This window comes from Cydia strobilella, chromosome 6 (genome assembly GCF_947568885.1).
Source record: "Cydia strobilella chromosome 6, ilCydStro3.1, whole genome shotgun sequence".
In the NCBI taxonomy this organism is placed as follows: Eukaryota; Metazoa; Arthropoda; class Insecta; order Lepidoptera; family Tortricidae; genus Cydia; species Cydia strobilella.
In genome coordinates this window covers 140,513-155,202 of record NC_086046.1, presented here as the reverse complement: position 1 = coordinate 155,202, position 14,690 = coordinate 140,513, and the positions used below count along the sequence as shown (strand labels likewise).

The 14,690-nt window shown below is 34.5% G+C and overlaps 1 protein-coding gene across 2 annotated transcripts in view; it reads right to left on the bottom strand.

Moving 5' to 3' along the window:
- LOC134741948 (TNF receptor-associated factor 4) overlaps positions 1-14,690 on the bottom strand; it is a 111,585-nt gene that overhangs the window by 40,121 nt on the left and 56,774 nt on the right. The window contains exons 1-2 of one of the 2 annotated variants that reach the window (XM_063674838.1): positions 4,638-4,837; positions 3,471-3,926 (exon numbers count right to left, since the gene is read on the bottom strand). The exons of the other annotated variant lie outside the window; for it this stretch is intronic. Of the exons in view, the coding sequence (XP_063530908.1) occupies positions 3,471-3,668 (198 nt within the window). The 5' untranslated portion in view covers positions 3,669-3,926; positions 4,638-4,837. Of the gene's footprint in view, positions 1-3,470; positions 3,927-4,637; positions 4,838-14,690 lie in introns of those variants that run through there. 2 annotated transcript variants of the gene reach the window in all.

Genomic DNA, 14,690 nt, shown 5'->3' with positions numbered 1-14,690 from the left:
AATTTTTTTTTTTGCTTGTTTTCTGAAACTGACAAACATATTACTTTTCATTTCTCATGCTCTAAAAGATCTGCAGAAAATGATACGTTTCTGCACTAGAGCATTTTACGTTCCACTTCCAAGTACGATATTTTTTTTAATTATACGATAAGCAATTTAAATTTGCGTTTAAATGAATTTGTTATACATTATATTATAATTATAGCATATCGAAGAATATCAAATTTCTGTTATTAAGTAAATAGATAATAGAAGAATTTTAACGCAGGCATTCGAGTCAAGTTCAATGTACTTGCACAGCGACCTTTACAACTTTATCGTCAATAACTGAAACGTTAAACAACTTTTTAAATTTAACTTTATTAATTCGTTGTAGCTCCGGCGTGCTATAAATCCGGAATGGCGGATTATTGATGGCTTTCTTTTACGGCTTCAGTTTTATAGTTCTTATTTACGGTGTCATTTACTGTCACGAGTCTTGACAAGCTATTGTATTGCCCTGGATGATTGTTAATACTTAGTATTTTTGTAAAAACAACCGCTCAAAACCAATCTCAATGTATCAGCATAAAAGCGAGAGTGACAAGTTGACAACTTAGACTTATTAAACTCATTAAACGACTTCATGCGAAAAGTCGTAAGGGACCAAATTACTTTTGGAGCCCTTAAATTTTTTTATTACTTTGTTTTTTTTTTATCCTATCTGGCTTTTACTCCCCGCAATTTTGCACGGGGTGAATTTGCCAATGTCGGTTTTTGACTTTCACACGTGAGGAGAATGTTCGGTAGTCTGGGATGATATATCTTAAGGTTTTACTTTAGATACTTGCTTGACACTGACAGTTCTTAGACTTAATACAAGTTCTAGGTATGTATTTCGGCAATATAAGAGCGGATGATTTAGACAAATAAATTCGGTTAAGTTCCCAATATATAAATCGATTATATACTATATAATCGATTTCGATCGATTCGAATGGCTGAGTTTCTTGTTTGGAGGTTATCCTCAAAAAAAATACCTTGTTATCAAGGTATTTTTTTTGGTAAACATTTATCTTTTCTTTAATTGAGTATGCAATAAACGACAATATAATAGTATAATAAACAATGTTTTTATTATTGGGGTTAATGGAATTTATAATCGTTCCTACTAACGAACGCGAAGCGAAGCGGCTCGGCGGGCCCACCGCGTTCGTGTTCACAACGAGATCGCCCACGTTGGACACTTCTATAGGTATCAAAGGATTGATTCACCCCGCGCCACATCGCTTCGTTTCGCATGCGCATGTTGTTCGCCTACGTAGTACGCTGCGTAAATAAATTGCAATACTTATGCAAAACTTTGATCAGTGTTTTATTGCGGAAACTACAACACAACGGTGTGTTTAGACAAGGGAAAGTGAATTACATATGTTATGTTATCTAAAATCTTCGTAATTAGTGATTCAATGGCCACAAAGTAGTTATCTGTTGTACAATGAAAGTTACGTTCATTGTTTTATTCTAAATTTAAAATTGCGTATAACCAGTGATTAGGATTACCATTGGTATTAACGTGTACGTGGGCACTAGAACTAGATGATTATCTAATCAAGAAGTACATCTTCGGATACTCTGGTCAATCAAAATAAAGTTTTATAAACATTTTTAGTATTTCAACATAAAAGCAGCTAGATAAGTATCAAGTACGTATACATGAGCATGCAATATACATGACAATTTAAATATTTGCATGTCTTTGTGACAAAACATGTAGTATTTAGTATAGCAGTTTTGATATCGCAAGTTAAAAATATTTGTCACCGTTTAAAAGATGTATATGAATGTATATACCTATAATATGATGCATTGGTCATTATATGCAATGTATTAGAGATAGCTTTAAGCCATCGTAATTAAGTAAGATTTAAGCTGCAGTGTCCTACAGGGTTCATAGCTGAACCAATAAAATGTACCAACTTGTATAACCTATGAAAGCAATTAAAACAATGACAACTGATTTGATTACATAATTAGTATCTGTAAGAGTAATGAACTGTATTATATACCTACCCAATTTGATATGTACAAATTGTACAATACTATGTTTTATGAATAAATGCTTGAATCTTGTACATTTTGTGTAGTAACGATAAAACGGCATCCTGCTATCTTCTAGCAACTAAATACTTTTTTTTTAACTTGTAATTCATATTTTTGAAAGTATCTTTTTCACTCAAATTGATGTAGCACAACATAATGTATCGGTATAGGCAACTGGACTTTTAAGTACCTAACCTTTTAACTTGATGGCTGTTAGGTAGGTTATTTCTTTGGAGTAAGAGCTTTCTAGCCAGGTATGTACAAAATTTCATATCCCAGCAAAAGGCCTGAAAGATTTAGAAAGGTGTCTCCAGCGGTGAAAGTCATGTGCTTGCAAAAACTCGCATCTCGGCGGCCTTGCCAAGGTAACTGCAAGGGGGGCATAACGGTTACACCGGCCCCCGCACACCACGACACTCCATCAGCATCGTTACTTCACACCAACACGTTATCCAACGCCTGTTTGACAAGGTACACCAAGGGTAGCATTGAACAGACACATCATTCTATAACGCAGGCATAGATTTGGTCGGACCTGTTCCAGATTCACTTCCTTTATGGATTGCTTCGCAAATATGGAATGCATATTCGGATTTGAGACACGTAGCAAACCTTTTCGGGATGTGGATCTAACTGTGCCACAACCTTAAAGGATGTATAAATAAATAACTTGTTTATTAGACGGTTGGTATGTGCCAAGACTTCAAAGTTCCATATAAGTTTTTTGACGAAATAGAATTGTGTTAACAATAACAAAAGGTAGATGGATTCCTATTGAATTCGGATCCTAATGATGAGTCTTTTTGCAACGTCAGAACACCTTGACGTAAACAATTGCGTTACTCCAGTAATGCACAATGTGATGTCGCCATGTGAAGAGTTAATGAGCCTGGGCATCATCATTACAAATTAAGGTGAAGGATAGCAAAACACGTCGCTGGAATTTTGGCACGTTCTAAAATGGTTGAACTTGATACTAAAACCGTGTTTGGATGAGGTAAAGGACATTTTTGGCAATATATTAATCGATTATGGTGTAAGAGACGTATTAACAAATTTTTCGCATATTCTTGGGCAATTATTGCTCAAAAAATACCTTTGCAAGTAATTTAAAAACTTTTCATCGAATATCGTTCATTTTTACAATTTTCTGTATGATTTAACCTTTTAACCTTTAAACATATTTTTTAAATAATATAAAGGTGAAGTAAATTTATATAGGTAACTGAATTATTAAAATTTAAGCCATAAAACAATAAACAAAAAAGTTTTAAGTCATCAAATTCGAATGCAAGCGTGCAACGTGCCTATTTAGATGCAAAACGCATCGCATCACAATCTTAATGAAAATTCTAGGAGGGTGAACGGTAGGTATAGTAATCACTTACGATTTGGCTGATCTCCGTGATGGGGATAGGGGAAACTGTCTTATCCGATCCTTGGGGGAGCGAGGAGGCGCTCGGAGTCGGGGACACTCCAGGGGAGCTCGGTTGCACGTTGACCACACTCTCCTTGGAGGCGCGGTTGGGAGACAACCTCGCTGGGAAGCTGAGGGTCTTTGTCCACTGAGACAGAGAACGCACCATGTTGGCTGTCCATGAACACTGCACTACACAACGCGTCACGTTAGCCCGGCGCGGGGGTCGGCGGCCGAATGCCGTTGCCGGATACAACAACAGCCTGCAAGTTGCGACCCGACTGGAGAGGGGCGCACCGCGTCCCACAGGCCGTATGTCCACTGCATCATAGTAGCACTTACGTCATTGTGTCGGGTGTAAGTGCGCGTGTGTGCGTCGGTGCAAGCCGTGCAGTCTTTTGTTTATTGATATGCGTTCGCGTTTAGCCTTAGCCTGAGTTTAATTGGTACGGTAAAGTTCAGAACTAATAAGGAATTCGCTTTCGCATTTCTAGCGTTTTTATGACACTTTGGATGTTTACAGCCTATCGCGCAGGGTACCATAAAATATAAATTACATGATGCATTGTCAAATAATTCTAGTAAGGTTGTAATTGTTACATTAAGTTTTTTGGCCGTTGCCACTGAACATTATAAAAAAACTTATAAGATTTATAACTGGTAAGTATTTTGTTTTTAAATTTCATTAACGGAAAATAAGTCAGGTAGGGTTTGTTCGAGTTTGACTTTCAGTTAATAGGTAGGTATGTATATGTATGTACAAGATGATAGAGCCTAGCTACACCTAAACATATTGACTTAATTTTTATGAATACAGACAAGATACAAGACAATAATATATTGCTTAGAATAAATTTAAAAGTGGAAAAATTACTGCCTTGGGTGAGACTTGAACTCACGGCCTCTGGATCGATACTCCAGTGGGAAGATTTGCTGACTATGGATGAGGTCTTGGTGGCTCAGTTGGCAGAGCGCTGGAGTATCGATCCAGAGGCCGTGAGTTCAAGTCTCACCCAAGGTAGTAATTTTTCCACTTTTAAATTTATTCTAAGCTTAATAGCATCGATCGCAGACGTTTCTGCTTGTTAAAAATTAATTTAATAATATATTCAAAGCTGAATAAAATTGAACCTGACACAAATATGTCTATATTTACTTGCTACAGCAAATGTCAGTATGAACATGTAGAACATATGTGTGTGTAGTTATTTATTAAGTTTTATGCCCGACATGTGGTGAAGTAAACCTCTGTCCGGCAGCTGCTGGCGGAACGAAACAATAACCAATATAACTGGCCACATAGATCCCCCACGACTGTAAAATGACGTAAGGGACATTATTACATCGTATACGTCGCAATTAGCTCCTTAAAAACAATTCCATAATATTACTTGACATTTATCATGCCACGGTACGGTGTATTTTGTATAGAATTTTAAAGAACAGTAATACATAAATTACATTTCTAATATAAAACATTGTAAAATATTTGAGGTAATTAAATAAGGTCATTGCTCTTACCTAACTTACGAATATAAGTACATTACATAAGGCCAGGATTACACTTGTAAGTTTTACTTACGTAAGTAGGGACACAGCTATACTACAGAATGAGATATGAATATCGTTATCTTATTCTAGCAAATAGCTTTGTCCCTACTTACGTAAGTATAACTTACAAGTGTAATTCTGGCCTAAGAGAAGACATTAATTTCTTAGTGTTTTTTTTTGTGTAATTTTTATCCTGAAATAAATAAATCTAAATCTTATAAGTAAAAAGCCTTGAATCTTCATACTCATTGTAAGCAAACCGTCAATATTGATGTTTATCGTGTACCTTCATACCTTGTAAACCACCTAACAAACAATCATATACGTGACCTACTTATCAGTCTACCTGCATTAAAATTCATCGTGTCTAAAGCCCAACCTCTAATAATATCGATTTGCTCTTAGTATTATGATGGATAATTACATGTCACATGTCACTTACAACATTTGGTCCTTGTCCTTACACCATTTGGCTTCGACCCACATCTCGGGAATTGGCGACGATCGTAAAGGTTCGAAATAACACTCATTACAACGGGGTGGCACCCTTGGACTCAGTTTAAAACTTGGACATTTTGAATTTAAACGGTCATTGTATTAATAACTCGGCTCAATGGTGGAGCTGGCTGTTATTAACATTGCATTGTATTTGGACGTAGCATTATATGTATAAATATGTTGGATACCAAAAAAGTTTACGTAAGGGACTATAGTATAGTTTGTCATTTGAATAAAAAGAAGGCTTTGTATATATTAGCGAAAATTGAAATTGTAGTTTTATTGTTTTCTATTGTATTCCGAAAAGATAAATTTATGATATATGGTGTATTTCATATGTAATATGAAAAACAGTTTTGCGTAAATTATTGGAAATCATGAAGTATATTTGAGAAGTGTGTGAATTCGCACAAGGTTATCACTTAGGTATTTAGATTCTCATGAATATAAAGCTAATAAGTTATAGAAACATTCTACTCATAAGCTTAATTAATTGCACAAAATACAAAAGTGGTGCAAGGAGAAAATCGATTTCTAATAATTAAAAGGCAACTTTTGCTATGCAAAATGTTGCCCCCCGGACACGGATCTGCGCCCGCGCAGGCCACCGTGGCAACGCGCACGTGCGCGCGCAGCTGCCGCCCGCAGCGGCAAGGAAGCACCTAAAAAATATAAGCTTTTTGAGGTTTAAGAGAGATCTTATTGCAGTTTCCTTTGGTAAGGGCTCTCCTTGAAAGTAGCTTTAGTGGGAAACGACCAACTAACGTCATCCTTTTTGTTAACTAGAAAATAACTAAACTAGTAATATTAATTAATACGAATAATGAAAACATAAATAATTTAGGTACATATTATTAGATCAAACCCATAATAATGTACAACAAACAAATAAAATAAGCAAAATGAGACTAATCACATCTTAATTATATTCGTTTTTTAAATAATATTTATAAAATTATAGAAGCAATGTTTATAACAAAATCAGATTCAGAATTAGCTGGTGGAAATTGGTCAATTCTGCTGCACCTGTAGCACACTTATGTGAGTATTTAACAATACATTAGTATGTTGTAGTATGTAAAATTGTCTTCGGTTACCGCGACAGTTACTCATGAAACAAAACTATATAAACCTTTATATACTTAATATATACTCAATATACTCAATATACTGAATATTTTATTGCAAATTCACAAAGTAATTGTACAGGTGGTAAACTTATAAGCTAGGTCTTTGTGAACCCTGTTGGGCACTGCAATATACTATAACTATAACTATAATTTACAATTCCAAGGAGAGGAGAATTTTTGATTAATTATTTTAACATACAATCATTATAAGCAAATGTAAAAATAAGAATTTAAATGTCAAAAATACACTCTTCGTGTCAAAAGTTTTAATTGCAATGTCATTTGTCATTTATTATTCAAAACATTAAGTATTATATTAACAAAACCAAATAATCTATAGATATCATTAAAAAAATGTAATATGACTTATCTAATAATAACTGTTTAATTTTATTTATATATATATTATCATTTTCTTCTTCTTTTATACAGTCCGGGAGTTTATTATATATTTCAATAGACATTACTAAAGGGCCTGATGACAGTAGTTTAAGTTTACAAGGTGGTGGTATTAGTCTATTCTTGTTACGTGTTATTATACAGTCATAGTATGTATTAGTAATTTGGCAAACGATGTATTACTCAACTTACTAAACACAAATCAGACAATACGTTAATGAAAATAGCATAAACGTCGAGAATTGCGCTTCACATATCTCTCGCCACGGGAGCCCAGATACAATCTTAACAGCCAAACCCTTCTAATTACTTTCTCCCCTGATGCAACTGTAAGGGACCCTCGAGGACAAAGGGAGGCTGAGTGCCCTGCCCGGCTCGAGGGTCCGCACAAAAGGGTAGCGAACCCTTTTTTGTTTGAAGATGCACTGTGTTATGATAGGTTAGGCATGTTGGACGTAGCGTAAAGTATCTTAGGGAATTTTTCGATAGTAACACATACATACTTAAATAATGTAATCATTAATATTTGTTACAAAACTATACAACAATTTCTTCAATTAAAATATATACCTATTTTAAGTGGCCTGTAATTTATGTAAAATTGATTATATTTTTTTAATGCTCATGTATTATGTTACTTAAGACCTCTATAGTATACAATTCAAATTATTACACGTATTATCGCATGTAACTATTTATGAATTTGGGTCAAAATTATTTTCGTTCGATCAAAATGTAAATATGATTGCGAATGCATAAAAATGCACAAAACCCCTGTAAAAATAATTTCACAGTATTTGGGCCATGATTGTCATGTATTGTTTGTAACCTATTGTAGCTATTTAACTAACGCATATAATTATTAAGTATTTAACTTAGCACGAAATGGACCCACATATTGCTACCCTACATATTGCACTATCCTATTGTTTGAAATCCTACATCAACAATACGTAAACATATTCCTAATTATGTTTCATCCTAACCCTCCTATATTCCAATACCTTACCATCCAGAATACTACTTGTCAGTAGCACCTTGTCAAATTAACTAATCTGATGCAACGAAACTGTCTTAGTTCATTATTGTACAGTCGCCATCAGATATATCGGAGCGGCCGTGGTGTTCACAATATCTGAACACGCACTCTAGCGCCTTGACAATAGAGGCGTGTTCAGATATTTGTGAGCGCCTTGGCCGCTCCGATATATCTGATGGCGACTGTACTAACAACAACTTTCATCATTGACCATTGATAGAGCTTATATCATTGCAGCAAGGCTCACGAATCGTCAGTGAAAAGTGACGATGGCTCATACGACAAAGGGCTAAAAACTCTTACTTTGTCGCTGACTACACGATATTAGTCTTACGTCAAAAGCGTTGTAGCCGAAATGAGGAGACTATTTCTGGGCCCATAAATTATAGAGGCAAAGCGTAAAATGCCACGTCTGTTGTCTATAGGATAATTATTGGAGGTTCCTGATTGATTTGGATGTCATAGGTTAATTTAGTATATGTACATACAATAATCCTTTTGTAAAGATAATTACTTATCTTTTGTTTGTGCTTTTCTGTACAATTAATAAAGAAAGGTGTTAACATTGTTAAAATAGAGGGGATACTCTCTATTTGCAACTGGTACAAATGGATGCTGATAAGCAATAATGTGTTAACCCACATAAGCACCATTTTTAAAAAGGGGGGCTAAAGAATTTTTCGTGGTTTTTGAGTGTTTGTTTTAAAAATTTAAGATTTTGTTGAAACAGTTATATTTGCCAGTTTAAATACAATGAATACTAGTGATTTATAATTATAATATTCGAAATAAATTTAAATTTGTCGCAATAATCCCCTTTTCGTTTATTGCGAATTGAGTGATGACGTGAAACTTTCTTAAGAACGTGTCAATATACTTAACACAGTTTTGCTAATTGTGTAATAGTGCCTTTGAACTTATAATCAACATAAACATAAAGTATTGTTGTTCAATACTAACTTAATATAAATTTTGTTTTGCAATAATCAATCAAGCCTCATAATGCATTAATATGATTTTTTTTTCGATTTGAAAGAATTATTCATGACTAACAAGTTATTTAAAATCATTATAATTAAAAAAAACATTATATTACGAATGGACATACATTCAAATTGTTGAACTTGGCATTTAAAATGAATTGCTAAGAAAAACTACAGCAATTTGCGGTTTTGTTTAATTTTTTTTCGGCAAACTTCAATAATAAAACCCGTAAAAACTAGTGTGATTACGCTTTTTGAATACTTTATTTCGATCAGCATTAGTATTTACTTCTTGAAGACCGCAAAAATTAACAGATTTTTGCACAAAATTCGTAAACTTACATGTTATAAACAGATTTTTTAGCAACAGTTACCTTCAAAGCGTAAGGTCATTAATTTTTGCAAAATGAAGTCGAACGGGTCAGCTACAATATGTCATTAAAATCTCATTTTTTAAGTTTTTGTGGGTTGACACGACATTATTGCTTATACAAATACAGCATGCAAATATGTACATATGTTTTGGAGGCATTTATGCATTATGTATTTTTCAACGGCTTGTCCCGATTAATATGACTTATATTACAAAGACAAGGTCATAGTACTTTATCTCAGTTATTTTTCGCCATTGACATGATACTATTGTTAGACATAATTTAGTTGTTATAATTTTATAACTGTGAGAACAGTCATAAAACATAGTAAAGCTTGTTGTGACTAATTATTTTGTACTAACATGCATATTAACAGTAAAACGATGGGTGGCAAAAATATACTGATTCATAAAAATAAAATAAACTATTTAAAATCTAGAGGAATTACGATGAGAGTCCATATTGTATTTTCTAATCAGAAGATATGTAGTCTGTGAGTCTGTGACCGATCGAAGATCTGTATAATGATCATTGTTACAATGATGCATGGTAAAGTACGAAATAAAATAACTAGAAAAACACTTCAAAAGGCTAATTTACCTTTTCATTCAATCTTCCCCATAGCAAAATATTTATCAGTACGGTTTTTACTCACTATTATTTTTAGTCGCTTTTGGCGACATGTTTCGGATTCTTTGGGAATCCATCCTCAGGCACGAGTGTCCGCGGCGGTTGTACGTCGTGCACACAAATAATAGTGAGTAAAAACCGTACTGATAAATATTTTGAAATATGTCTCACGATAGTTTAAGTGCGATTATTGCTTCCCCATAGCCTCTAAATACATATTCAGCTTTCCCAAATTTAGGCCCTTTATCCTAACTACGTGTTCAGCTGAAAAAATACGTCATTATAGGGATCTGAGGACGAATTCCCAACAGCCATTTAGAAGAACTTAAGGAAAATAGGTGAAATAAGTACTTCAACTACTTCAAGTAATTAACTAATGACAAACAAACAAATGATCTTGCAACGGCTTTTTATTTCCAATGTTTTCGTTTTGGATTCCTACATAAATGACTAAAATTACACTTATGAAACTTGTATTTTTTGGCCGATTTTCAACTCTATTTCTTCACAATCCAAACTTTTCGAAGTTGTTTATGACAAATCGCTGCCCCAATATTACAGGGTTCTATGTTTCACTTTTATCGAACTGAAATTTGAACTTTATCATAGTGACATTAAGTCGAATTTCAACTAACTTGAAAATGTAACATAGAACCCTGTAATATTGGAGCAGCGAAATGTAAAAAAAAAACCCTCGATAAAGGATAAGGGTATTAACACTTTATTGCACTTAACGAGGGTTAAAAATAATTTCCGGTCTTAACAATACATAAAATAACCAATTTATCCTTAAAACAATTAGTAACGAAACAATGCAACAATTGAACAATCCTTAATAAAAAAAGTCATAATAACCACTAACATTTTATTCAATTTTAATTCTTTATATTATTGTACTAAGGTTGATAATGCAATAAATAGAAATTATAGTCAATTTGGTTTAAGTATGGGGGTAACATAGGGATTAGGGAACGGGACTGCACACATGTTTTGTTTTTTAGTTATCTTGGGCCATGCCGTTAATGTGACAGCCGATAAATTCAGGAAAACAATAAAATTAATGCTTTGTGGGAAAAGCAAATATTGTTAGGGGAGATATGTATTAGATGTCGATGATGTATGGTAAATGTGTCTATTATTGTATAGGGGTAGATAATCATCATCATTAACTTAACAACATAACAAAACATAATTTAAATATATGTTCATGCGCGATTTAGGGTTACCTGTAAACGGATTTAAGTTCTAAATTGAAATGTGTACCTATGTGTAATGTGTGGTGATCATAAAATACGCACTAAGATTAGGGAAAGAAAATACTTCAATAGTAAATGACGTAGAAAAGTGTGATCGGACTAGAGTCTGGACAGACACAAAACCCCTACCTAAAAGAAAAAAGTTTCTTGCATGCAGAGTAATATAAGTAAAAAGAAATGCTCGCCACCTTAGGTACCACATATTCATGTAAGTACATATGTTAAAATTTTACGTTTTTAAACTCAAATGTCATTACAAAAATGTAAAAAAATAATTGCGGATTTCACATTTCTGAACAAACAATAAAATATTGTTCATGAATGCATGTAGCCCATTGTCAATTCACAGTGCCGGTAACGATGATACTATAAAAAATCAATCGGAACCACTTTCTTAACCCGCAGGCCTCAATATCAACGGCCAAACGGGTCTCGACCGGAAACATGACATTTCCATCTCTCTCCATCATTCCCACCAAACCTGTTGAGTAAAAAAGACAGCAATTGTCGAATATCGCGTCCGGTTCTGGTTTGTGAACAGCTGATGGACCTGTTCTTGTATTTGTTGTATGTCGGTTATTATTAAGTAGTGATGTACCGACTAGTGATTTGGCCGACTAGCCGACTGGCCGACTAATCGGTGCTCAGGTGGCCGATTAGTCGGCCGACTAGTCGGCTAGTCGGCCGAATCCGTAATCATTACTTTCTCTATAAAGTTTACATAGGGATTTTCACTGCAATAACTTTGTCTTATTATGTAACACTAAACTCTCGCGTTTTGTACACATATTTAATGACATTAACGGGTCTACCGCGATAAAAATTCACTATTTTCTAGCTGGTCCAACACAGCAAAAACCATTTGTGTCGCGATATTTATCAAATTACTAATTGAAAGATGTTTCCTGCCGATGTAAAGACTTAACGACTGGTCGTGTGGAATAACAATTCAACTATTTATTACCATCCCCAGTGACCATAGGCTGTAGAAGCATTGTGCTAAGCCATTACTCATAACAGTAATAATTCCTCTGCGGCTTAAGTGATATAGAATTTCCTTATGAGACCCGCGTTTTGTAAGGTTGGTAGGTCCTACCTAGCAGCTTAATTAAAGACACCTCAAGTAATAGAAATAAAATTACCTATAATTCATATTACCTACTTTCGTAAATGCAACCAAATACAAAATATGATACGGTCTGCGACGACATTGCGATAATAATAATTGTGTATGTACAAAACATTTCGTACGCAATCCAAATAGATATTTATCATTTGATATTCGCTGTTTATATCGTATATGTCCTGTTATTTCTGTTATTAAAAATAGGCCGACTAATCGGCCATTTTGGCCGACTAGTCGCCGACTAATCGCCGACTACAAATGTGGCCGATTAGTCGGCTTTCCCGACTAGTCGGCGACTAGTCGGTACATCCCTATTATTAAGTATATGTGGTTAACTGACCTTTCGAACGTTATGTTTATATCATAGCTATTTTTGAAGAGGCGTTATGATGCCTTAGATTGGAATGTGATTGGTGCAGTTTCCTTCCTTGCAAAAAAAAAAAAACACTTCAATTTTTTTATAATATATAATAACTTCTATATATAAGTTATAAATTGAAGTTGATGTCATATACTAAAGACAAAAGCCCTTCAGCTTACGCTGCTAACGCTCTGGACCTCTTTCTAGACCTCTAGGCCACCTTGTCGCACTGACAGAGACGTGAAGGGCTTTGTCACTTTCTTTAGTACACATTTGACACCTATTTCAGTTCGTAGTGTAGGTACAACTTTAAGTAAAACCGGCCAAGTGCGAGTCGGACTCGCGTTCCAAGGGTTCCGTACGTTACACAATTTAAACAAATGTATTTTTTATGTGAAACGTGAGTGAAATGTCTTTAAAAAACCCGTAGGGGTCGGATCAAAACCTAAGTAATTAAGTCCGACTCACGCTTGACTGCACATTTCTAATAGGTTTTCCTGTGATCTATAGGTAAAGATCTATTTTGTGTATTTTTTTCAAAATTTTAGACCCAGTAGTTTCAGAGATAAAGGGGGGAATGGTCATTTTTTGCCTATTTTCTTGAATAACTTCTTAACTATTTCTCCTAAAATTATAAAAAATAATAATTTAAGATTCTCACAATGAGCTCTTTCATTTGATATGTAACACGATATAGTTTGGAAAACTTTGTTTTTTAATTTTCTCATTTACTCCCCAAAAGTGGCCCCCATGTTTAAAATTCATTTGTTTACGTTACATGTCCGTCTTTGGGTCACAAACTTACATATGTATACCAAATTTCAACTTAATTGGTCCAGTAGTTTCGGAGAAAATAGGCTGTGACAGACGGACAGACAGACAGACAGACAGACGCACGAGTGATCCTATAAGGGTTCCGTTTTTTCCTTTTGAGGTACGGAACCCTAAAAATGGCTCTAATACGAAATAAAACGACCTTCTGTTCAAATCGCAAAACCTTCATAAAAACCATTCATTATGAAAAATTGAAAATTAATTTAAAATTAGCATTAAGATTTAAGACACAGTAACCAACGACTACAAGTAGGTACCAGCTACTTAAACCTACGTAGTTCCTAATCATTCCTTGAATTACCTATACAGTACAAACACAGGAACAGCCATCGAGTCCCGTGACAGGTCAACAAAACCACCGCTACACCAGTTACCTACATAGGCTACATACAAATTAATACCTCACATACATGCTCTAATCTAAAGCCTTAATAACCAAAACGTATTTACACAAATTTAGACCGTAAGTATCTTGACTCGTAGCAACTCAAAATCTGAACTTGGGATGTTCTGATTACAAGGCAGTCTTAAAAATAACCGAAACTTACGTCAATGTTCAATTAATTTTAGACCTTAAGATGCTAGTATTTAAGTGATAATTAACACTACAATGCTATGTGTACTTGGGACGTTTTAGATATATTTTAAATATCATAGCATAATAGACCCTTAATTGGGACAAAGATTAACCTGAGATAAAATTCTTGTGATTGTCAACAATGGATTGAATATGAGGATTGAGGATATTTCTTTAGATTGGGGCTTGAGTTTGTGGTTGAAATGGTAATACGATGGCGCGTCTATAAATTCCATAATAGTTGTCATAAGAATGATCAAATGTTGTTTTATGTCGCCTGTTATGTTTTTACTCGACTGCGGCAATAGTAGATTGTGTCACAAGGGAGCAAAATGACATAATTTACGGCGAGGGCGTACAATTGAATCCTACACGAAGCGAAGGACGCGGACCCGGGTATGTCCTTAAACTACGTCCAAGAGAGAGGTATGGG